Here is a 24,439-nt window from a genome sequence, read left to right as displayed (position 1 = left end):
GTTTCCTCCGGTTTCCTCCACAGTCCAAAGATGCACAGGTTAGGTGGATTGCCCTTAGTGTCCAAAAATTGCCCTTAGTGTTGGGTGTGGTGACTGGGTTATGGGGATAGGGTGGAGGTGTGGGCTTGGGTAGGGTGCCCTTTCCAAGAGCCGGTGCAAGACTCGATGGGCCGAATGGCCTCCTTCTGCACTGTAAATTCTATGAAATGAAAGCACAGTGCCTCACGGCACCACGGACCCAGGTTCAATGCCAGCCTTGGGTCACTGTCCTGTGTGGAGTTTGCAAGTTCTCCCTGCATCAGCGTGGGATTCCTCCGGTTGCTCCGGTTACATCCCACAGTCCAAAGGTGTGCAGGTAGGTGGATTGGTCATGCCTTAGTGTCCAGGGATGTGCAGGTTAAGTTATGGGGATAGGACGGGGTGGCAGGGGAGTGGATATGGGTAGAGTGCTCATTCGAAGGGCCGGTGCAGACTCAATGGGCCGAATGGCCTTCTTCTGTGATTCAGATTTGAGGGGCAAAATGGTGTCCTCCGGTGTTAATACTCAGAATCACAGAATTGTTACAGTGCAGAAGGAAACCATTCAGCCAGTGTTTACACTTCTTGTGGGAGTTCAGGGTAGGCTATTCTTCATCACTTGCACACACTTTGAGGGATGCATGTTACACACAGGATGAGGCAGTTAACAGTTCCCTTGCTCAAAGCAAACTCTTTCAGAGTAAAGTAACACCACCCAGGAATATATTTTCTCTCAATGACTGCACTTAACACACTCACTACATATTTGTGAGCGAGAGTGTGCTGACTATTTATGTCCTCTCATTATTTGGAGCGTAAGGACATGGACAAGGTACATTTCTGCTATCTTTGTTATTTTTCTTGGGTTTTTCAATCGGTTTATGTTTCTAAGTCATTTACCCGATTGCTCACACACGGAATATACTCAAGTTCTAGAATGGAGTCTGAAGAGATGCCTCCCTGAAGGTCGTCGAGTTGATAGACAGTCATAATTCCGAATTGCTGCATCTGAACAACCATGTGTTTTTTAGAATCATTATACTTACGTGTAGTATTACTAGCATTCCATTTTGCCACAGCAGGCGAATTGCAAAGTGTCAGAATGAACCTCACAGTGCTCCAGATTCGAAGGAAGATGAATATGATGGGTATAATTGTAAGCTTGCGATCTGCAATAGAAGACTGTGTGTGATGCCTGGAACTGCTGGCGAGGATGGGGCGATACTCTGACAATGCTTCATGCTGGTCAGAAAACAAAACAAAAACACATTTAGTTCCACTGAAGGGTCATTGCAATCCTACAGAAGTCAGTGTTACCTTGTGATCATGTAATTTCTGTTCACAATTTCAAAAGCTGTGGGCAGGTCTCCATACCCACTCTCTGGAAGTCGAGTATTCTTTTAGTGTCTTAATTTTCTCCTAGATAAACCAGGATTAATATTCACCAAAGTCCCCTTGAATAGGCTGTAGGATGATGGCAAACTGATGGACAATTATTTACTCCCGGTTAGAAAATCCAAACCAATATCCAGACAGACATTTTATTCATTCACGGGATGAGAGCATTGCTGGTTACGCCCAGCATTTATTGCCCATTTCGAATTGCCCTCGAGAAGGTGGTGAGCCGCCTTCGTGGAGCACTAAATCCAAGTGGTGTAAACTGCGCCCACGGTGCTGTGAGCGAGGGAGTTCCAGGATTTTGACCCAGCAACAGCGATAGAATTCCAAGTCAGGATGGTGTGCGACTTGGGAGGGGAACTGAAGGTGGTGTTGTTGCTACACCTTATTTACGGGTTCAATATTAACTCGTCAACATTGCAATTAATTCAAAACTAGATCGGAATCAAAGTTGTTTTCTGACAGACGACGAGGTTGTCACGTTAATCAAGGCTTTGCGTTAATTAACACGTAACTATCATGAGGAAGTAATTTGCAGGCTATGGGGAAAGCGGGGCAGTGGGAGTATTTGGGTGACTCTAAACTTACTTTGGTCACCACCAGTTAGAAATAAATGTAGGGTGAAAATATCTTCTAATTTCTGATGGCACACCTCAGATTCCAATCACCAGTTACTCAAGAAACCACCAAATTCCAGACATAACTTGCCGCAGTCACGATGATTGGTTATTAGTTAAGAACAAGGAAACGATTGTGCTCATTTATCCGCACGTTTGCAAACTGCACAATAGGAGTCGTGAGATGTGGAATATTCTGAAAACGAAACCTGTCCCCAAGTATGAGGCTTCTATCCCCAATCATTAGCCATCCGATTACCTAAAACATAATCGCACGGAGACGAGGATTAACCTCGGCTGTGCTACATCCCATGGTTGAATATCAAATGACACGTACTGCCTGGAACACAATCATAGAAATTTACAGTAAGAAGTCTTACAACACCAGGTTAAAGTCCAACAGGTTTGTTTCGATGTCACTAGCTTTCGGAGCGCTGCTCCTTCCTCAGGTTCCTTCACCTGAGGAAGGAGCAGTGCTCCCGAAAGCTAGTGATTTGAAACAAACCTGTTGGACTTTAACCTGTGTTGTAAGACTTCTTACTGTGCTCACCCCAGTCCAACGCCGGCATCTCCACATCATCGAAATTTACAGCCGAGGATTTACATCTGGCCCTTCACGCCCTGTGGTGGTCCTTTGAAAAAGTAGTTCTATTGTTCCTTGTTGCTGCCTTTTATCCATAATCCTACTGTTGCACTGAGGGCAAAGTGACGATGCAGTGCTTAATCACAATCGGGATTTATTTAACCAAGACAAATGATATACACAGAACAGTACAAACTACTACACAGGCAGAGGCGGACTTACACGTTCGGGTGCCAGTACTCGCCCCCTCTGCAGGGACCCACATCACGTCCCACCCCCTGGTGGAGGCGGCCCGCCCCCAATGACGGGGCCTGGCCTCTGCGGACCCTCTCCCTCGCCACCCAGTCCAGTTTCTTCCCAGCCCCCTCGCTCTGTCCTGCTCCCTGGCTGGCCTCTGGTTTTGGTCGTTTGTCTCGCTCCCGCGAGATAGGACGCTGACGCATGCCTGGCCTTCTACGCGCCTCCCGTCTGCTGCTCTGCTCACCTCTCGCTCGGGTGCCCAGGCCTCGAGCCTCGATGACCGTGGCGGTTTGCCTGGCTATCTGACCTCGTGGCTTTTCCTTTTGGTTGGTTATCCACCTTTTTAAACAATAAATTGCATGAGCAACTAATGGAATAGTAGGATTTAACTCTAGTGAAATGAGACATTCCTGGGTGGCAAGGTTTAGTTTCAAGTCAAACAACTCATGGGCAGCACCGTGGTTAGCACTGCTGCCGCACAGCGCAAGGGACCAGAGTTCAATTCCGGCCTTGGGTGGCTGGCTGTGTAGAGTCTGCACGTTCGCCCTGTGTCTGCGTGGGTTTCCCTCCAGGTGCTCCAGTTTCCTCTCACAGTCCAAAGATTTGCAGGTTAGATAGGTGTTAGGAGGATAGGAGAGGGGAGTGGGCCTAGGTATGGCCACTTACCCTCCAAGCTGTTTAGCACAGGGCTAAATCGCTGGCTTTGAAAGCGACCAAGGCAGGCCCAGCAGCACGGTTCAATTCCCGTACCAGCCTCCCCGAACAGGCGCCGGAATGTGGTGACTAGGGGCTTTTCACAGTAACTTCATTTGAAGCCTACTTGTGACAATAAGCGATTTTCATTTCATTTCAATGATCAATGGCAGCTGTACTGACCACTGCTGGAATGGATGCCATCCCCGATATCCTCCAGTCTCCAGTGTGGGCGGTTAAGGTGGCCAATGTACTGCTGAGTTTCACAGGCTTCAGCGCTCCCTGCAGGTACTGAACATCTGCTCACCCCACTACTGTGGCAGCCGCCTCTGTATCCACCTCCATTGTAAGAGGACGTCCATTGACAATGCGGACGATCTCAGTGGGGCTGTTTTACTTAATCTCACCATAAGTTTGTCTACTTCCGACTTTCTTCAGGCTCTCCCTCAAGCTTGTTCACTAGAATCACACTTGTTTTTTTGTTGGAACTTAGTCGATGGTCTGACTCTGTATCTTGCTTGTCGATTACCTTATTACATCTGAAACAACTAAAAGCCTTACACTTGCATTGGTCTTTGGAGTGATTTCCCCCTCCCCCCCCCCCCCCCCCCCCCCCCCCCCCCCCCACAACCGTAACAACTCTCTAACCCTTGAGACTGCTGATCACTTTTCTGGCCTTGCTGCTCCCTCGCTTCAGGAGCTTTGGGCAGCCGTTGCTTCCCGCCATAACTGGTTCACCTCGGTCTATATGCTTTGCAATTCAAAAGCGCTCTATTCAGCACATCCAGCCAACTAAACCACTTTGTCCAAGGATATCTTGGTTTCTGCCAGAAACTGGTTCTGAATATTTAAGTTGTTGATCCCACAGACCAGCTGATCACGCAGCATGTCACTGAGAGAAGCACCAATTCACAATGTTCTGACATTTGTCGAAATCTGGCTACAAAAGCAGACACAGTTTCTCCTGGACCCCTAATGGCTGTATGAAATTTACAGGGCTGCATAATAATGGAGGATCGGGGATTGTATTGGTCCCTCAATTGGTCAAAGGATTTGGGAGTCCAGAGCTTCGCACGAGGTTGTGTTTTTGTGGGTTGCAAAAAGTAAGTAACATTACTTTCTGTTTCTCTTCTGCCATGATTTCATTGGCAGCGAACAAGTATCGAAGTCTTTTCGACATGTTGGCCACAAGTTACAACCTTTGGATCAAACGGATCAATTTCCCCGAATAGCTATTCGACTGCTGGCAAACTTTACCTTCAAGTGGTCACTCTTTCCCCGTTTCCAATCTTTGATGAGTTTCCTTTGCCTAGATTGATTTATTCTCGTCGCCAATGTTGTATGCGAGGCAATGTTTAATCACAACAGTGATTTATTTAACTAAGAAGAACTATAAACACAGAACAATACAACTACTGCACACATCTCATTCTCACAACTCCCAGGCTAACTCTGACCAATTTCCAACAGCCAGATCCACTCCTAAAGACCCTGATAGGCTAACATTCAAGTGCTCTGTCCCAATGGGCTCAGGGCCGTCATGTGGCCTGCAAAGTACTGTCCCTTAAAGGGGCCACACAACTATTCACCAACCTCAATTATCTGCTCAATGCCCTTTTAGAGAATGGTTGCCCGGGAGGTGTCCCTCGATCAAGCCTGCCCCGCCATTCAAGATCATGGCTAATCGGATTGTAACCTCAGCTCCACACTCCTGCCCTTCCCCAATAACCTTTTCACCCTTCCCCACTGCTTATCAAGAATCAATCACCTCTTCCTTTCAAATATTCCAAGCCTCTGCTTCCACTGCCTTTTGAGGAAGAGAGTTCCAAAGACTCACAGCTCTCAGAAAATATTGTTCCTTACCCAGTCTTAAATGGGCGACTCCTTATTTAGTAACCAGCGACCCTTCGTCCCAGATTCTCCCACTTGAGGAAACATCCTTTACTCATCCACCTTGACAACACCCCTCAGAATCGGGCAGGATTCTCCGTTTTAGCGGCAGAGTGTTGACGCCGTCGTAAACGCCATATCTGGCCACTAGGAGCAGCGATACCCCAATCCACAGGGGGCCAGCACGGCACTGGAGCGCTTCACGCAGCTCCAGCTGCCGATACGGGCCCCAGCATGGCCGGCTCTAGCCTGCACATGCGCGCCATGGCCGCACGAGTCCGCGCATACGCGCCACGGCTGGCACGGTCCATGCATGCGCATCCGTCTCCGTGCCAGCCCCCACGGAACATGGCGGAGACCTACAGGGGCCTGGCGCGGAGGAACACAGGCCCCCCCCCCCCCCAAGAAACAGCCCGCCCGCCAATCATGTGCCCTTGAATGCAGGCCTGACCACCATGGAAGCCCCCCAGTGTCGGATCCCCCCTCCCCCCCACTAGGACGGCCCCCGCAGCCAGAATACAGAGTCCCGCCGGGTAGGACCACACGCGAAAGACGCCGGCGGGAATCGGCGGAACTCAGCGGGCACTCAGTCCGTCGAGCACGGAGAATCGCTGGGGGGGGGGGGTGGGGGGTGCGTTCAGATGTCCCCGACCAGAGCCGCGGCGACCGCGCTGGGCGCCATTGCCGCCGGTCGCCGGAGAATCAGCGGCCTGACGTTGGAGCGACCTGGCGCAATTCGCCCCCCCCCCCCCCCGCGATTCTCTGACCGGCGCAGGTTCGGAGAATCGCGCCACATATATCTTTGAATCAAGTTGCCTCTTATTCTCCCAAACACCAGCAGATACCAGCCTTCCCAGTCCAACCTTTCCTCAGAAGACAGCCCAGCCATTCCGGACCAATCTAGTAAACCTTCTGTGAACTGCTTCCAACACATTTCCACATTTCCTTTCATAAGGAGGCTAATAGCTAAATAATACCCCAGATGTGGTCTCACAATGCCCTGTATAACCTAGGCAATTGAATCATAACCTAGCCCCACCTGCGTGGGTCTCACCCCCACAACCCAAAGTGATGTGCGGGGGTAGAATCATAGACTCATAGAACCCCTACAGTGCAGAAGGAGGCCATTCAGCCCATCGGGTCTGCACCGGTTCTTGGAAAGAGCACCCTACTTTAAAGCCCATGCCTCCACCCTAACTCCCTAACCGAGTAACCCCACATAACATTTTGGACAGCCATGAAGGGGAAATTTAGAATGGCCAGTCCTCCGAACATTTTTGGACTGTGGAGGAAACCGGAGCACCCGGTAGACCCACGCAGACACGAGGAGAACGTGCAACCTCCACACAGCAGTGACCCGAGGACATAATTGAACCCGGGCCCTGGCACTGTGAGGCAACAGTGCTAACCACTGTGCAGCCCATAGGCAAATTGGCCACACTAAATTGCCCCTTAATTGGAAAAGAGAATTGGGTCCTCTAAATTCACAATTGAAGCATAAATCCCTATTTTTGTATTCAGTTCCCTTCACAATGAACAATAACACTATTAATTTTCCTAATTACTTGCTGTACCTGCATAATAACCTTTTACGATTCATGTACTAGGACATCCATATACCTTAGAATCTCAGAGCTCTGCAATTTATCACCATTTAGATAATAAGCTTCTCTTTAATTCTTCCTGTCAAAATGGACAATTTCACATTTTCCCACACTGTACTCCCATTTGCCCAGATATTTTTCCCAGTCGCTTAATCCCTATCCTTTTGTTTCTTCCTTATGTTCGCTTCACAATTTACTTGCCTACTCATCTTTGTGCATCAGCAAATTTAGGAACCATACCCTTCACCCAAGTCATTTATATAAACTGTAAAAAGTTGTGGTTCCAGCACTGAACCCTTTGGCACTTGTTCCATCTTGCCAACTAGAAAATGACCCATTTGTGCCTACTCCCTGCTTCCGGTTAGCTAGCCAGATTCTAGCCATGCCAATGTCACCCCCTACACCTTAAACTTTTATTTTCCGCAATAACCTTTGATGTGGAACCTTATCAAATGCCTTCTGGAAATCCGGGAACTGAAATTCACATTTTGCTTTCTTTCTGCGTTGGGGAATATCTCTTGGACGATGTGCTTCTCGTTGAAGCTCCAAGGTGAATCTGCCCCCACCTTTGAACTTTTGAAATATGTTTAAGAGCAACACCAACACAGTAACTCGCCTTCACCTTAATAAGAAAAGCTCGAGATGATAAGGTGACCCAACACCAGGCAAGGAAAAGGGTCTGTGGATGGTCTTGGCCACAACACCACTGAACCAAACCGATTCTTCTGGTCTCAAGGAGAGGAAAATCGCACTATCTTCCTATAGTGGCTTGGATTTAAACACATTTCCATTTATAGGCAGAATTACAGGCATGTAAATGAGTTCTCTCCGCACCCCTCCCCCACCGTCCCCCCCATCAACGAGCTCAGTATTTGAGCATAATGGTGTATTGTTCACTAAGCCACAAGGGAAAGATTAACAGTATGACATTGTACAAATCTCTTTTTTTTTTAAAAAAAGGATTAACCCATTCTGGGTATATATTTTTAAATCGGCTTTGTTTTAATCAGGTCATTCCTTTTTTGTTGGGAATAGGAATATCTAATACAGAATTTGTCTAATTCTGTCCAAACCTACAAAGGTTAGACCAGATTGCAAATAGCTGGAATTTGGAAAGGATGCAAATACAGTTCTTCAGTCACATGTGACGACTAAATTAGCTGTTTTTTCAAAGTGGCGCTGCATCCAAAGATGTAGGGCGCTATTCTTCCCCCACGCCGGCTGGTGTTTGCTCTTAAACATATTTCAAAAGTTCAAAGGTGGAAGCAAATTCACCTTGGAGCTTTCAACGAGAAGCACATCGTCCAAGAGATATTCCCCAACGCAGAAAGAAAGCAAAATATGAATTTCAGTTCCCGGATTTCCAGAAGGCATTTGATAAGGTTCCACATCAAAGGTTATTGCGGAAAATAAAAGTTTAAGGTGTAGGGGGTGACATTGGCATGGCTAGAAGCTGGCTAGCTAACAGGAAGCAGTAGGCACAAATGGGTCATTTTCTAGTTGGCAAGGTGGAACAAGTGCAAAGGGTTCAGTGCTGGAACCACAACTTTTTACAGTTTATATAAATGACTTGGGTGAAGGGCATGGTTCCTAAATTTCTGATGGCACAAAGATAAGTAGGCAAGCAAATTGTGAAGTGAACATAAGGAAGGTACAAAGGGATAGGAATTAAGCGACTGGGAAAAGATATGGCAAATGGGAGTACAATGTGGGAAAATGTGAAATTGTCCATTTTGACAGGAAGAATAAAAGAGAAGCTTATTATCTAAATGGTGATAAATTGCAGAGCTCTGAGATTCTAAGGTATATGGATGTCCTAGTACATGAATCGCAAAAGGTTATTATGCAGGTACAGCAAGTAATTAGGAAAATTAATAGTGTTATTGTTCATTGTGAAGGGAACTGAATACAAAATAGGGATTTATGCTTCAATTGTGAATTTAGAGGACCAATTCTCTTTTCCAATTAAGGGGCAATTTAGTGTGGCCAATTTGCCTATGGGCTGCACAGTGGTTAGCACTGTTGCCTCACAGTGCCAGGGCCCGGGTTCAATTATGTCCTCGGGTCACTGTCTGTATGGAGGTTGCACGTTCTCCTCGTGTCTGCGTGGGTCTACCGGTGTGCTCCGGTTTCCTCCACAGTCCAAAAATGTTCGGAGGCTTGGCCATTCTAAATTTCCCCTTCATGGCTGTCCCAAAACGTTATGTGAGGTTACACGGTTAGGGAGTTAGGGTGGAGGCATGGGCTTAAGTAGGGTGCTCTTTCCAAGAACCGGTGCAGACTTGATGGCTGAATGGCCTCCTTCTGCACTGTAGGATTCTATGATTCTACCCCGCACATCACTTTGGGTTGTGGGGGTGAGACCCACGCAGGTGGGGCTAGGTTATGCTTCAATTGTACAGGGCATTGGTGAGACCACATCTGGGGTATTATTTAGCTATTAGCCTCCTTATGAAAGGAAATGTGGAAATGTGTTGGAAGCAGTTCACAGAAGGTTTACGAGATTGTTAGCTGTTTTTTCAAAGTGGCGCTGCATCCAAAGATGTAGGGCGCTATTCTCCCCGGGGGGGGGGGGGGGGGGGGGGGGAGCAAGAATCGCCGGGGTGCTGCGTGAATCGCACCACCCCGCCCCGACCCCCGCACGCGATTCTCCCACCCCCCCGGAAACCAGCGGCGCGCGATTCGCACCGGGCCGCTCGGAGAACCGGCGAGCGGCGATTCTCCGGCCCAGATGGGCCGAGCGGCCGCTACAAGACGACAGGTTCCCGCCGCCGCCGTCCACCCCTGGACCGCGCTGCTGGTGGGAACTCTGCGGGAACGCGGGGGGGGGGGGGGGGGGGGGGGGGGGGGGGCTGTGGGGGAGGATGGGGGCTCCTTCACCGGGGTGGCCTCCTATGGGGTGTGGCCCACGATCGGGGCCCACCGATCGGCGGGCGGGCGGGCCTCCCCCCCCCCCCCCCGCGGGGCCTACCTCCGTTCGCGGCCCCAGAACACCGGCTCCATGTTGGTGAGGGGCCGGCATGCGTAAGACGTTCCCCGCACATGCGCAGGATGGTGCGGCCCATTTGGCGCCGCGTAAGGACGCTGGAGTGCGTGACCCGCTCCAGCGCCGTGCTGGCCCCCTGTGGGGACCAGAATAGGTTGTGCCCGGGCCCTGTTTGCGCCGTCGTGAAACGCAACGGGGTTCACGACGGCGCGAACACTTGGCCTCCATATCGGAGAATCGCCCCCCCGTACTTCTTTCGTGGACTATTTCCCTGCAGCTAGACTGAAAAATGATATTTTAGTCTGTTCAGCTACACCTCACTCTCTGCAAAGGGAAATATTAGAAACCAGATAATGAAGGGGAATGAAAACATTTTATTCCCCCCCCCCCCCCACTACATAAGCTGAATCAGCATTTCAGTCTTTGATCAGCTCAATGACGGCAGTAATTACTGCATACAAGTCATCGTTTCAGTTAAACCAAGTAGCAGAACAGTGAAGGGAAAATCTCTGGAGTCACTGGAAGGAGTGGGATAACATCAATGGTCAAATTATGAAGCTTAAACCTGGTCTGTAACCCTAGTGGTCGGAGGGATAAACTAATCCAGTTGTTTAAAATATTAAATAGGATTCCACAGGACAGATAAAGAAAAACTATTTCCTCAAGGAGAGGAAATTAAGAGTAAAGTCTTAAAATTAAAATTTGAGAGCAAGTCAGAAAAGTACTTTTCCACATAGTGGGTAGTAGGAACCCATAACTGCCTCTCTCTGAAGTGATGCCAGGACAAACAAAGCTTTAAGATTGCGATGGTTAAACCGTTGTTACGTCAGGAGTATGAAGGTACATATTACAGAGAAGGAGGTGCTGGAGGTATTAAAGCGCATCGAGATGGATAAATCCCCGGGACCTGATGAAATGTATCCCAGGATGTTGTGGGAGGCTAGGGAGGAAATTGCCGGCGCCCTATCTGAGATATCTGAATTATCGACAGCCACAGGAGAGGTGCCTGAAGATTGGAGGATAGCAAATATGTGCCCTTGTTTTAAGAAGGGCTGTAAGGATAAGCCTGGGAACTACAGACCGGTTAGCCTTACTTCTGTAGTGGGTAAGTTGTGTGAAGGTATTCTGAGGGACAGGATCTACAGGCATTTAGACAGGCAAGGGCTAATTAGAGAAAGTCACCATGGCTTTGTAAAGGGAAAGTCATGTCTCACCAATTTGATTTGAGTTTTTAAAAAAAGGGGTAACTAAGAAGGTAGATGAGGGCAGTGCAGTCGTCATTGTTTACAGTTACAGAACAAAGAGATCTAGCAGTACAGGTTCATAGCTCCTTGAAGGTGGAGTCGCAGGCGGGCAGGGTGGTGAAGATGGCATTCAGCAATGCGAGGTTTCATTGGTCAGAATATCGAACACAGGAGTTGGGACGTCTTGTTGAAGTTGTACAAGATATTGGTAAGACCACACATGGAATGCTGTGTTCAGTTCTGGTCACCCTGTTATAGGAAGGATATTGTTAAACTAGAAAGAGTGCAGAAGAGATTTACGAGGATGCTACCAAGACTTAATTGTCTGAGTTAAAAGGAGAGGCTGGGACTTTTTGGGACTTTGCTTCAGGAAGCAAAGTACTGTACACACCCCTGTCAGCATCAACGGGGCCGAGGAGGAGATGGTTAGCAGTTTCAAATTCCTAGGGGTGCACATCTCCAAAAATCTGTCCTGGTCCACCCACATCGACGCTACCACCAAGAAAGCACATCAGCGCCTATACTTCCTCAGGAAACTAAGGAAATTCGGCATGTACAACCCTTACCAACTTTTACAGATGCACCATAGAAAGCATCCTATCGGGCTGCATCACAGCCTGGTATGGCAACTGCTCGGCCCAGGACCGCAAGAAACTTCAGAGAGTCGTGAACACCGCCCAGTCCATCACACGAACCCGCCTCCCACCCATTGACTCCATCTACACCTCCCGCTGCCTGGGGAAAGCGGGCAGCATAATCGAAGATCCCTCCCACCCGGCTTACTCACTCTTCCAACTTCTTCCATCGGGCAGGAGATACAGAAGTCTGAGAACACGCACGAACAGACTCAAAAACAGCTTCTTCCCCGCTGTCACCAGACTCCTAAATGACCCTCTTATGGACTGACCTCATTAACACTACACCCTGTATGCTTCATCCGATGCCAGTGCTTATGTAGTTACATTGTATATGTTGTGTTGCCCTAATATGTATTTTCTTTTATTCCCTTTTCTTCCCATGTACTTAATGATCTGTTGAGCTGCTCGCAGAAAAATACTTTTCACTCTACCTCGGTACACGTGACAATAAACAAATCCAATCCAATCCCTGGAGTGTAGGAGGCATAGGGATGATCTTATAGAGGTCTATAAAATCATGAGGAGCATAGATAAGGTAGATAGTCAACATCTTTTCCCAAAAGTAGAGGAGTCTAGAACTAGAGGGCATAGGGAAGGTGAGAGGGGAGAGATACAAAAGAGACCAGAGTGGAATTTGAATTTGTTTTCATGCAGAGGGTGGTGAGCATCTGGAACGGGCTGCCAGAGGCAGTGGTAGAGGTAGGTACAATTTTTTTCCTTTAAAAAGCAGTTAGACAGTTACATGGGAAGGGTGGGTATAGAGGGATATGGGCCAAATGCGGGCAAGTGGGACTAGCTTAGTGATAGAAACTGGGCGGCATGGACAAGTTGGGCCGAAGGGCCTGTTTCCATGCTGTAAACATCTAGAACTAAGGCAGGAAAATGGACATCAGATACAGACCAGTCACCTTATTGCATGTCAGAGCAATCCCGACAAGCTGAATGGCTCACGTCTCATGTGCTTCCCGAGACAGCAGTGACTTCACTTCATAACCAACAAATTACTTCTGAAGAGTTTGCGGTCTTAACCAGGATGGTGGAGGAGGAGGTGGACCGATATTTGGGGTTTCAGAGAAGCCAGGGAACATAGAGAGGAGGAAGGCCGATGTCATGGCCTTCGCCTCTCTGACTGCACGGCGAATTTTACTGGAGTGGCGTTTGGCATTGCCACCGGGGTAGAGGCACGGTTGGGTGACCTGTATGACTTCCTGCGGTTAGAGAAGATAAAGGATGAGTTAAGGGGCTCTGCAGGGGGGTTTGAGAAAAGGTGGGGGATGTTTATCTTTGTGAACTGATGTAGTCCTATTCTTTATTCATTCATGTGGGCATCGCTGGGTGGGCCAGCATTTGTTGCCCATCCCCGAGGGCATTTAACAGTCAATGTTGCTGTGGGTCTGGAGTCACATGTAGGCCAGACCGGGGTAAGGATGGCAGATTTCCTTCCCTAAAGGACATTAGTGAACCAGATGGGTTTTTACAGCAATCGACAATGGTCATTAGAGCTTTAATTCCAGATTTTTATTGAATTCAAATTCCACCATCTGTCCTGGTGGGATTCGAGCCCACATCCCCCGAGCATTACCCTGGGTCTCTGGGGCTGGTTTAGCACAGTGGGTTCAATTCCTGTACTGACCTCCCCGAACAGGTGCCGGAATGTGGTGACTAGAGGCTTTTCACAGTAACTTCATTGAAGCCTACTTGTGACAATAAGCGATTATTATTATTGGATTACTAGTCCAGTGACAATACCACTACACTACTGCCTCCCCTTATTCACCTTACACTCATTTATAAATGTTACATGGATAGCCCTATTTCCATTTCCAAGTACCTGTGTAGATGTGGTCACAATGTTTTCAGACTTCCTAAAATTTGGTGCCTTATTAGATCTCCATCACCCAAATCGAAATAAAAACTTGGGCACCATCTCTCTGGTTTGATCCGAACCTGTAATAGTTTTGATTATAAAACCCTTTTCTCACAATATCCTGCAATGTCTCCGAGCAAACTCACACAGGCAGAATGGAACGTGGAAGCAGCAGGGTATTAGTTCTTTCTGTCAAGCAATAGCCAGCTTGTGTAGTGATTCTGTAGGCTTCACATTGAGCCCCGTCACAGACAGACGCACCAAGCTGCTATGCTGTCACACATGAATCAAACTACAACATTGAAATGCCCATCACCATTTGTATTTAAAAAAATATTGAACTGAAGAGCGGAGTCTAATTGAGATTCTTGTGGGACATTCACCTTGGAGATGGCAGGCAGACGAGGTGGATGGGGAAGGGGTGGTTCCTACAATCTTTGGGGATGGGGGACCATTCCGCCCATTGTGGCAGTGCACACAGTTTGAGAAAAAAAAAGAGCTGTCTAATTAACCTCACTCCCCCCACAAAGCCATTGGATTTTTCCTCATTAAGTTTTTAAAAGTTATTATTGATTTTATTTCCACCATGCTATTGGACGGTGCGTTATCGATTATAACCTCTTCATTTCATAATGTCACCGGCCTAGTGGCCAATGGTCTAATGAGCCTGGGGCAAATCCTACCACAGCAGGTGGTGGAATTTAAATGTTATTAATAAGTCTAGTCTCAATGATGGTGGCCATTAAATGACCATGGATTGTCATTAAAAACCCATCTTGATTCCCTAATGAGGCCCTTCAGGGGAGGAAATCTGCCGTCCTTCCCTGGTCTGGCCGACACGCGCCTCCAGATCCACAGCAATGTGGTTGACTCTTAACTGTCCTCTGAAATGGCCGAGCGAGCCCCTCTGTTCAATTAGGGATGGGCAACAACTGCTGGCCTTGCCAACGACACACTCAATCCCCCACTTGATAGAACAAAGAAAAATTAAATATTGACCACGATGCAAATTGAAAAGCAGATTCACTGCGCGAGACACAGAAACCAACAACAACTGATGATAGTTGGCAGGTTTCACCTTCCAGCGGTTGACTGGAAACAGTGGTAATCCAACCAAGCTTCTCAAATGTCTCCGCTCCCCCCCACCAGCTCTGCGCCCCCCCCCCCTCTCCCCCACCACCACCTGTCCCGCAACTGAGGCGTCTACCAGAACATGGGGCGAGAAATTCATCTTCAGGATCGCTGATCTTTACAAGTCTGATCACAAAACGTCCCTCCTTACCGCTTTGTAGATATGCTTCTTAATGAGGATGTAAAGAGTAGGCAGGGTGATGTAGGCTATGAACTCCCAGATTTTGCCTGTTAGCAGCATCCACAAGACATGATCGTCTGCCTGGATGCTGACCCAGCACCAGCCCACAGACACATCCGAAGCATCGTAACCTATTTTCTGCAGACTCACTGCAGCCACGGTGATCACAAGAGGAACAAGCCAACTGCAAAATAAAAAAGAGATTGACACCCATCAGTAGCATTGACAATCTTTTCATCAACCGATGCGCTTCAGAGGTGGCATCACAATTATCTAATAATCCATTGTGAGAGGACGTCCCAGGGCTGATATGAGGCAGAGGGGGAGGAAGTGATCTGCATTGAACTGGACAGGCACAACATTGTAAATCTTGTATATTGTTTAAAAGGGGAAGTCTGATTAGACAGGGCACTCTTGCATCATTATTGAACACCTTAACATCGCAAATTCCCATACGGAGGGTAGCTGGATGCCCAAGGCAGCAAACATACCAGGACAACTTTCAGCAAAGTTACAAGAGTAACTTTTTTCAGGAGGAATTCTTTTTTGATCTGCCCCAACTCAATGCAACAAGAATGTGTGCACCAATTGTCACACAAGTCGACAGTATTATACCATTTGCGCAAACAAAGGTGACAGGCAGGGTTAACGTGTGCAGTCACTTCTCTGAAAATAAATAGTGGAAGTATCAGGATAGATTTACACAGCAAACAGAAACTATCGAATTTGGCGGCCACACAATAAAGACTAAGCAGTTTGATTTAACCCCCAGGTTGCTGGAGTATTCACTTTCAGTCTGGAGGTCGAGGATTTCAGGCACAATCCAGAGACATGAAGTCAAGAATATAGGCTGGCATTTCTATGAACCGGTGGGAAAGGGCTGGTAGGTACCACCTCACAGATAAAATTTAAGAACATAAGAACTAGGAACAGTAGGCCATCTGGCCCCTCGAGCCTGCTCCGCCATTTAATGAGATCATGGCTGATCTTTGTGGACTCAGCTCCACTCTCCGGCCCGTACACCATATCCCCGAATCCCTTTATTCTTTAGAAAGGTATCTATCTTTTTCTTAAAAATGTTTAAAGGAGCCTCAACTGCTTCACTGGGCAAGGAATTCCAGAGATTCACAACCCTTTGGGTGAAGACGTTCCGCCTACACTCCGTCCTAAATCTACTTCCCTTATTTTGAGGCTATGCCCCCTAGTTCTGCTTTCCCCGACCAGTGGAAACAACCTGCCCGCATCTATCCTATCTATTCCTATTATCTATTAACAAAGATCCCTTCGCAGATGAAAGCCAAGGAGTCCACAGTCCTGTTTTCAAGAGGAAGAGAACCTTCCTGTTCTGGCCAACATTCTCATCTGCCAAAAGCTACAACAGATCATTTGGTCATTTAATTAATTACTACTGGTGGGAGCTTGCTTTCAACAAATTGTGATGTGTTGGGTGCTCGGGATCAGTGGAACACATATAGGCCACCAACACTTAAAATAGTGCAACACTATTTTATTAAGTCAGAAACTGTTAAACATACTTTCACTGTGGGTTAACACGATGTTAGATTAAACTAAAGACCTATGCCTGTCCTAACCAGTCTATGCACTCAGCACATGGTGAAGATCTGTGCTGTAAGCTGTAAGCTCTGTCCTACTAGGTAGGAAGCTGCATCTCGAATGAGCGGGAGCTCTGATGCCCCCTGTCTTTATAGTGAGTGTGCTTTAACTGGTGATTGGCTGCGGTGTTGTGTGTGTTGATTGGTCTTGCTGTGTGTCCATCAGTGTGTGTGTCGGCACCATGATATACTGGTGTATATTATGACAAATTGGATGCCATGTTTTCTACATATACAGATGTGACCATACTTAGTAGGAGCGGAGGTCCGCCGTTCAATGAGATCATGACTGATCTGATGTGATAATCCTCGACTCCACTTTCCTGCCTTCTCCCCAGAACCATCGATTCTCTCACTGATTAAAACTCTTGTCTATCTCAGCCTTGAACATACTTAACGAGCTACCTCTACAGCTCTGTGTGATAAAGAATTCCACAGATTCACCTCATCGACTGTAAAGTGCTTCAGGATGCTCAGAGGTCAAGAAAGACGCTACAGAAATGCTTATTTTAAAAATCAGGAAATTTGGCAGTATGGCAAGGAATTTAACCCCTACCATAGCTCACACGTCACTCAGGAACTACTCATTCTGTGTGACTTTTGAAACTAACTGTTCATCAGAGCATTCCTTATCAATGGTGAGTGGCAAGTGCGCCTGCCATCAAGAACGATCGGCTTACTCATTTGCACCGTTGTGGAGTTGGGAACAGATTGGGGCGTTTAAAGGGTCACCCACAAATTTATTTTCTGATTTCAAACAATGGAATAATCCAGTCCCTCTAAGTCGGTGAAGCCATTTACTAAAGCAAACAAGAATTAACTTGGCAATACAAGATGATATTTTAATAAGTTTCTACAAATAAAACCTTCCATGCAAGTAGAAATTGATCGACAAAGCGTGGCTCAGTTGACACATACGTAAATGCTGTGTTTGCATTGTGTAGCCAAAGGAAGAAAGAAATCCTGCATTTGCATAGCAACCTTCATGATCCAAAGTGCTTACAACCAATTAAGTACTTTTGAATAAGAGCAAGTTATTGCAGGTGCTGGAAATCTGAAATAAAAACAGAAATGCTGGGTTTATCGAGGAGAGCGAGAGAGAGAACATTTTAGTCTAAATGACCCTTCTACTGAACTTTTGAGGTTCAGTCACTGTTGTAACACAGGAAACACAGCAGCCAATTGTAACATCACCATGTAACAATGACCAAATAATATGTTTGAGATATGTTGGTGGAGGGTTCAAACATCCCTGCCCTTCTCTTTGAGAAGGGGACACACACACACACACACACACACACACACACACACACTACCTGTGCTCCAAATCAATACCCAATCACTGGACTTTCCCCGAGTGAGCAGACTTGACAACACTGCAAGTGACCACAGCATCCAAGATTGCCGGAACAAAGAACAGAATTGTTCAACGTCCAGAGCCCTCGGTTTAAACAGGGGGTAGAGGGAGAGGACGGGTTGGGAACAGGGTACCGCAACGGTGACCCGTCTGCACTTTTGGCATCTCAAGCTAGATTTTTCATGTGGATAACTTTTTTGCTGGAGGTCTATCAGGGCGGGAAATTGCACACGAACCTTCTCCAGGGTCAGGTTGACCATCATGTCCAGAGTGCACTATTGCTGTGTTCTGTTGCCGTTTTGTTTGGTGGGAGTGGGGGGGGGGGGGGGGGGGGGGGGGGGGGGGGGTACGGGGGAGAAAGAGAGGGTTTGCAGGAAATCAATGTTGCTGCATCATCTGAATGGCTGCAGTAGCTTAACAAAGGGACAGGACAAGCCAGTGTGGTCAAACCTGGGAGCAATGATTTGGAATGCAGAAACCAAAAGATGCACATTGGACATCTCTGTAGAAGGATACATAACCACCCTAATTTTTCCCAACTCCTCCACAGAGGTTCTATTGGGAGGGATAAAGGTAAAGAGGCAAATTAAATCATTGTTTCCACAGATCCGAGAAGAGAACCAGAAATACCAGCAGGCTTCCAGCACTGGGAATCCGCCCTGGCCTGAACTGCTGTCTTCGGAGGTCAAACATTCACAAGAAATGAAACTTGGTTTCAAACTCTGCGTTTTAAAAGTTGAAATCTCACGCAACAGCAGTCTACATCGTCATCCAAACCAAGTTGCCACCTGCGGAGATTCAGATCAATTGTGACTTTTAATTTGAAAAGTATTGTCATTTCTTCCTCCAACTCCTCTCCTACTAGTAGTCATTTGTGTCTTTTTGTTTGTGGCAAAATTCATGTTCTGTACTAACGTTGTCGAAGCTTTTCAGCATGCGCTCATCAGCTCAATTTGCAAGAACGTCAAATTGTAACGGCAACAACAATTTATACTGCATGAGAAGAGTGCGCGGATTGGTTGGCAAGTGGACTCTGATTGGCAGAGTGTTGCCACAGAGAATACACCAGTTAACTGCCTAAATTTGTTTAAGTTCAAACCAGGCAAGTTGGCTCGGGTTAAGACATTGCCCTGGGAAACGAAACAGGAAATGGCTGTGGCCCACTAGGTTTATTTGAAAAAGGCTGAGGAACATACGCATATTGCACCCTTTTCAAGTAAACAAAGCAATCGGCACTCTCTTCTCATACAGTATAAATTGTTGTTCCTGTTACAATTTGGCATTCTTAAGAATAGTCCTGATGAGTTCAAAAAGAAGAAGAAGTTTCAACCAAGTGTAATTTTCGGCAATATTCAATTCCACTGAATTCTCAAGTTCCTTGGCGAAGTAGCCATTCACAACAGGCAACATGGTGACTATCATGGTCTATTCAACAATACAAGGCATCACAGTGACATCCAAAGCTCCCCTCATCCAATGGTATATTTTTACCGGTGCCTGCATGACTGAAGAAAGAGGAACCCCATGTAATCTTACCCTTCCTCTTGGCCATGGATGAGCGAAAACTGAAGCGCCCTGACTCAGCAAAGGTTAGCCACAAAGTGGCGATTCGAGCTGGAGAGCTAGGACCTTCGCACCTCGTGATGAAACACCAAACAGTGCAGAATGCCACTACCAACTCGGGTGAACTACATCTTACAAATCTACCCATTAATCATGAGAATAACCCCCAACAAAAGTTACAATTTTGGTATTGTCTATAACTTATTCCCATAATTTCCAGCAGTCACTGCAATTTAAAATCAATAAGGGACAACTTTGAGAGTTCCCAGGAAAGGGCTTTTGAACAATAGATTGCATGGGCAACTAATAGAATCTTAACTCTCGTGAACCGAGACATTCCTGGGTGGCAAATTTTAGTTTAAAGTCAAACATCTCAATTTCAAAAAAATACACAAATACATGGCGCAGTGGTGATTGTGTGGAGTATGCATGTTCTCCCCGTGTCCACATGGGTTTACTCTGGGTCCTCTGGTTTCCTCCCAGAGTCCAAAGACGTGCAGTTTAGATGGGGTTACGGGGATGGGATGGAGGCCTGGGCCATTCAGGCTCAATGGGCCGAATGGCCTCCTTCTGCACTGTAGGAATTCTGTGGTTCTACGTGGAAAGTAGAAGAGTTGCTAGATTTTCTTTGAGGACAGAACTTCTGATTAAGAGTATCAAATTTACACAGATTTTTAAACAGATCGCCATTTCACACCAGTCTGTATCCCAGCAGCCTGCTCCACTGCCGCAGCTATCCTCGCTGGCGGGTGTCCCTGGAAAGGAAGCACACGGTGTCCACCAGTGTGATCGAGGCCTTCCGTGCCCAGTGGGCACCACAGGGACCGGGGCGTTTTATCGTCCCCCTTCAAAATGACATTTTAAGTTTCCTTTGAGATTATGTTTACTTTGGTGTAGCATCTCTTTCTGGGGCTGCCTTTTTAAAGTGTATCCCGCAGTTTGCTGAATCAGTTTATTTTGTTGCCCCAAAAGAAGCCCCACTGTGTGTTCGGAGTGCAGTCCGACCCGCAGCTAGTGGTAGACCCCACATTCGGTAAGCCCACCCTCCCAAAAGAGTACGACTGGAGTTGAGCAAGCCCACCCCAAAACCCGCGAGACTGCAGTACAGTGGTTAGCACGGTTGCTTCACAGCTCCAGGGTCACGGGTTCGATTCCCCGCTGGGTCACTGTCTGTGCGGAGTCTGCATGTTCTCCCCGTGTCTGCGTGGGTTTCCTCCGGGTGCTCCGGTTTCCCCCAAGACCCTGAAAGACGTGATGTTAAAGTAATTTGGACATGCTGAATTCTCCCTCTGTGTCCCCGAACAGGCACCAGAACGTGGCGACTAGGGGCTTTTCACCGTAACTTCATTGCAGTGTTAACGTAAGCCTACTTGTGACAATAATAAAGATTGTTAAATTAACTGGCAGCTTTAATTCCCATTCATCGAACCCTAACAGAGAGAGAGAGAAATAACTCATTTGCAAACATGCACAAATGGAATGACCCCCAAACAAGCCACAGTCTTACCTAATGGCATGAAACCAGACGACCAAACTATCAGCCAGAGCCTTCTCTGACCTGACAATGATGAGGTAGAGGTAGACAGCGATTGCCACCGTCCAGAAGAAGGAGCTGGTGTTGGCGAAGGTGGACAGGGCTCCCTGTAACACACAGTCCCAGGTGGAGCTCTGGAAATCGCGCAGGACCCCGTAGGAATAGGAAAGAGCGGAGAGCAGGTCGGCGAGCGAGAGGTAGAGCAGCAGCTGGCGAGCTCTGGTGCGGAGGTCGGGCCACCAGAAGTGGCCGCCGATGATCAGCGAGGCGCCCAGGAAGGAGAGGCAGCAGGAGATAAAAATGACAACCTTCTCGTAGGTGTAAACCTCTGTCTGGGGCACGGTCAGCATGTCGGCGGAGTAACAACTCAAACTGCATTCAGCACTTTGCAAACAAAAAGTCTTTTTTTTTTAAATGCTCAGCTTTGAATCTCAGCCAATTCCACATTGGCCGTTTTAAAAGCCACCCTTTACCAGATCATGTGGCTGTTTGGGAGAGATTGCCCTCCCCTGGCCCTGGTTCAAACGCTGCATTTATTCCAGGTCTCTTTCCCCCCCCCCAAACTCCAGCTCAGTAAACATCATGTGAGCAGCACTGCACTCATTTGGGAATTTCTCTCTCTCTCTCTGTTCCAGCTGGCTGCCAGGCACAGCCCTGCCTCTCCAATCCTCAGGCAAATACACACAGCCAAATACCTAAACACACACCCACGCCAACACTTAAAGGCACAACGGTCGCTTTAGGGACCCTCGGAAAGGAAATGTGTAAATGCATTCCCAATCTGAGGACCTCCCAACTTGCCCTACAGCCACAGAAGTACTTGGTAAAAAAAAACAGAAAAGCGTAGTTATCTGATGCAGGAGAACCAATTTGGGCACAGCAAGCTCTTGGACGATGTGATTATACTCCAAATGTTTTTTTTGTGTGCGCGTGTGATGTTGACTGAGGGAGGAAGGTTGGCCAAGGTGCTGGGGCAACTCCCCCCGCCCCACCGCACTCTTTCGAAATAGTACCATGGGATCTTTCATGTCGACTTAAGTTCAGCGTCTCACCCCCAAACACAGCACTGCTGACTGGACGCTGAAAGAATCCATATTGGCGAAAGTACATCACATCGTCTTACACGGGGGGACGGGGGTGGGTTCAAGGGAAGCTGCCCGAAGAACTATTTATAGAATTCATAGGATTTACAGTGCAGAAGGAGGCCATTCGTCCCATAGAGTCTGTACCAGCCCTTGGAAAGAGCACCCTACCCAAGCCCATATCTCCACCATTTTCCCATAACCCAGGAACCCCACCTAACCTTTTTGGATACCAAGGGCCAATTTAGCATGGCCAATCCACCTAACCTGCACATCTTTGGACTGTGGTAGGAAACCGGAGCACCCGGAGGAAACCCACGCAGTCACAGGGAGAACATGTAAACTTCTCACAGACAATGACCCAAGCTGGGAATCGAACCTGGGACCCTGGAACTGTGAAGTGACAGTGCTAACCACTGTGCTGCCGTGCCTTTGAAGCCAGAATGCAGGAGCTCAGCGTGGAAGATGGCATCCTTCTATGGGGGGCTCATGTCATGGTCCCACACTAGGGCAGAGACACCATCCTTCAGGATCTACACAACAGACACCCAGGGCACAGTGAAGATGCCTGCCTGCAGCTATGCATGCTGGCCAGCCCTGGATGGCACTCGCCAACAACATAACATAACATAGAATTTACAGTGCAGAAGGAGGCCATTCAGCCCATCGAGTCTGCACCGGCTCTTGGAAAGAGCACCCTACCCAAGCCCACACCTCCACCCTATCCCCATAACCCAGTAACCCCACCCAACACTAAGGGCAATTTTGGACACTAAGGGCAATTTATCATGGCCAATCCACCTAACCTGCACATCTTTGGACTGTGGGAGGAAACCGGAGCACCCGGAGGAAACCCACGCACACACAGGGAGGATGTGCAGACTCCGCACAGACAGTGACCCAAGCCGGAATCGAACCTGGGACCCTGGAGCTGTGAAGCAATTGTGCTATCCACAATGCTACCGTGCTGCCACAAACCCCTTATATACACACCCCTTTATAAACACCCATTTCTTAAAGATACTCTCACATGACACCTCCCCCCAAGAAAAAAAAAACCCCACCAACTTCAAGATGGTTTCCTTTTCACTATCCTTTAAGAAATGCACACAATAAATATACTCTTTTGTTTCAAAAAAAACAACACACGCAAACTGGTACAACTATATAGTCTATTTTTTGTTTTTCCTCCAACTGGAATCCTTCTCAATAAACACTCATTTCTTAAAGGTACTCTCACTACAGATATGTATCTACCATTTATAAACACCCATTTCTTAAAGGGACTCTCACGTGACTCCTCCCCCCAAGGAAAAAAAAACCTATCAACTTCAAGAAAAATTCTATGATCTATGATAAGTATCTGTAGTGAGAGTACCTTTAAGAAATGGGTGTTTATTACTGCACTGATGTCAGAGAGTGGGTGGTGCTGGGCTGTCTGTCAGCTTTTTACTTTTGTTTTAGGCTGTTTGCTGCAGGGTGTGTTTTAGTTTCGTTTTCAGTGTTGGAGTTGAAGCTAGACCAAGCAGATGTACTGCTGTTCTCTCTGCCATCAAAAGACTATCTCTTGATCATTTGGTGAATTCAGAATTAGAAATGTTCTCAGTAGTGAATGTAAACCTAATGCGCTTCTGTTAAAAGGTGTTTCTTTTGTCTTCTGGATGGTGTTTGGGAAGTTATTAAGGATTATTTAGTGTTGTGTTCTTTGGGGGTTGTATTTGAATTGATGGTTGCTAAGATGTTCATTGAATGTTATAAAAAGGTTAACTTGAGTTCATAGAATAAACATTGTTTTGCTTTAAAAAATACTTTTCCATTTCTGCTGTCCCACACCTGTAGAGTGGGCCGTGTGCTCCCCATACCACAATCTAGTAAAAGTTGTGGGTCAGGTGAACTCCATGATACACTTTGGGGTTCTCTGAACCCTAGCCCATAACACTAGTTTGAGTGATTTATGAAGACAAACAGGGTGTGGCACATCTGCACATCCCTGTATCACTCGTCCTCGAACAGGTTGTCGGAGCGATTGGTGCAGACCTTCAAGAGGGGAATGAGAAAACAGGCCATGGGGCCTGTGGAGACGCAACCAGCAAGATTTATGTTTGGTTATCGGACCATGCATGGCCCGACTGGCGTACCGCAGAGCTGTTACTGGGCCGGAAACTCAGTATCCGCCTCAGCCTCACGTACCCCGATATTG

At 47.4% G+C, this 24,439-nt stretch overlaps 1 protein-coding gene across 1 annotated transcript in view; it reads right to left on the bottom strand.

Moving 5' to 3' along the window:
• Positions 1-21,758, bottom strand: part of gpr157 (G protein-coupled receptor 157) — a 27,289-nt gene extending 5,531 nt beyond the window's left edge. The window contains 4 exon segments of the mRNA XM_072477923.1: positions 1,065-1,091; positions 1,093-1,260; positions 15,061-15,274; positions 21,131-21,758. Of these exon segments, the coding sequence (XP_072334024.1) occupies positions 1,065-1,091; positions 1,093-1,260; positions 15,061-15,274; positions 21,131-21,507 (786 nt within the window). The 5' untranslated portion in view covers positions 21,508-21,758.
• Between the last annotated feature and the right edge of the window lie 2,681 nt (positions 21,759-24,439).

Source organism: Scyliorhinus torazame, chromosome 16 (genome assembly GCF_047496885.1).
Source record: "Scyliorhinus torazame isolate Kashiwa2021f chromosome 16, sScyTor2.1, whole genome shotgun sequence".
NCBI classification, from domain to species: domain Eukaryota; kingdom Metazoa; phylum Chordata; class Chondrichthyes; order Carcharhiniformes; family Scyliorhinidae; genus Scyliorhinus; species Scyliorhinus torazame.
The sequence above is the reverse complement of the archived record's forward strand: the minus strand, read 5'-3'. Positions and strand labels throughout refer to the sequence as shown.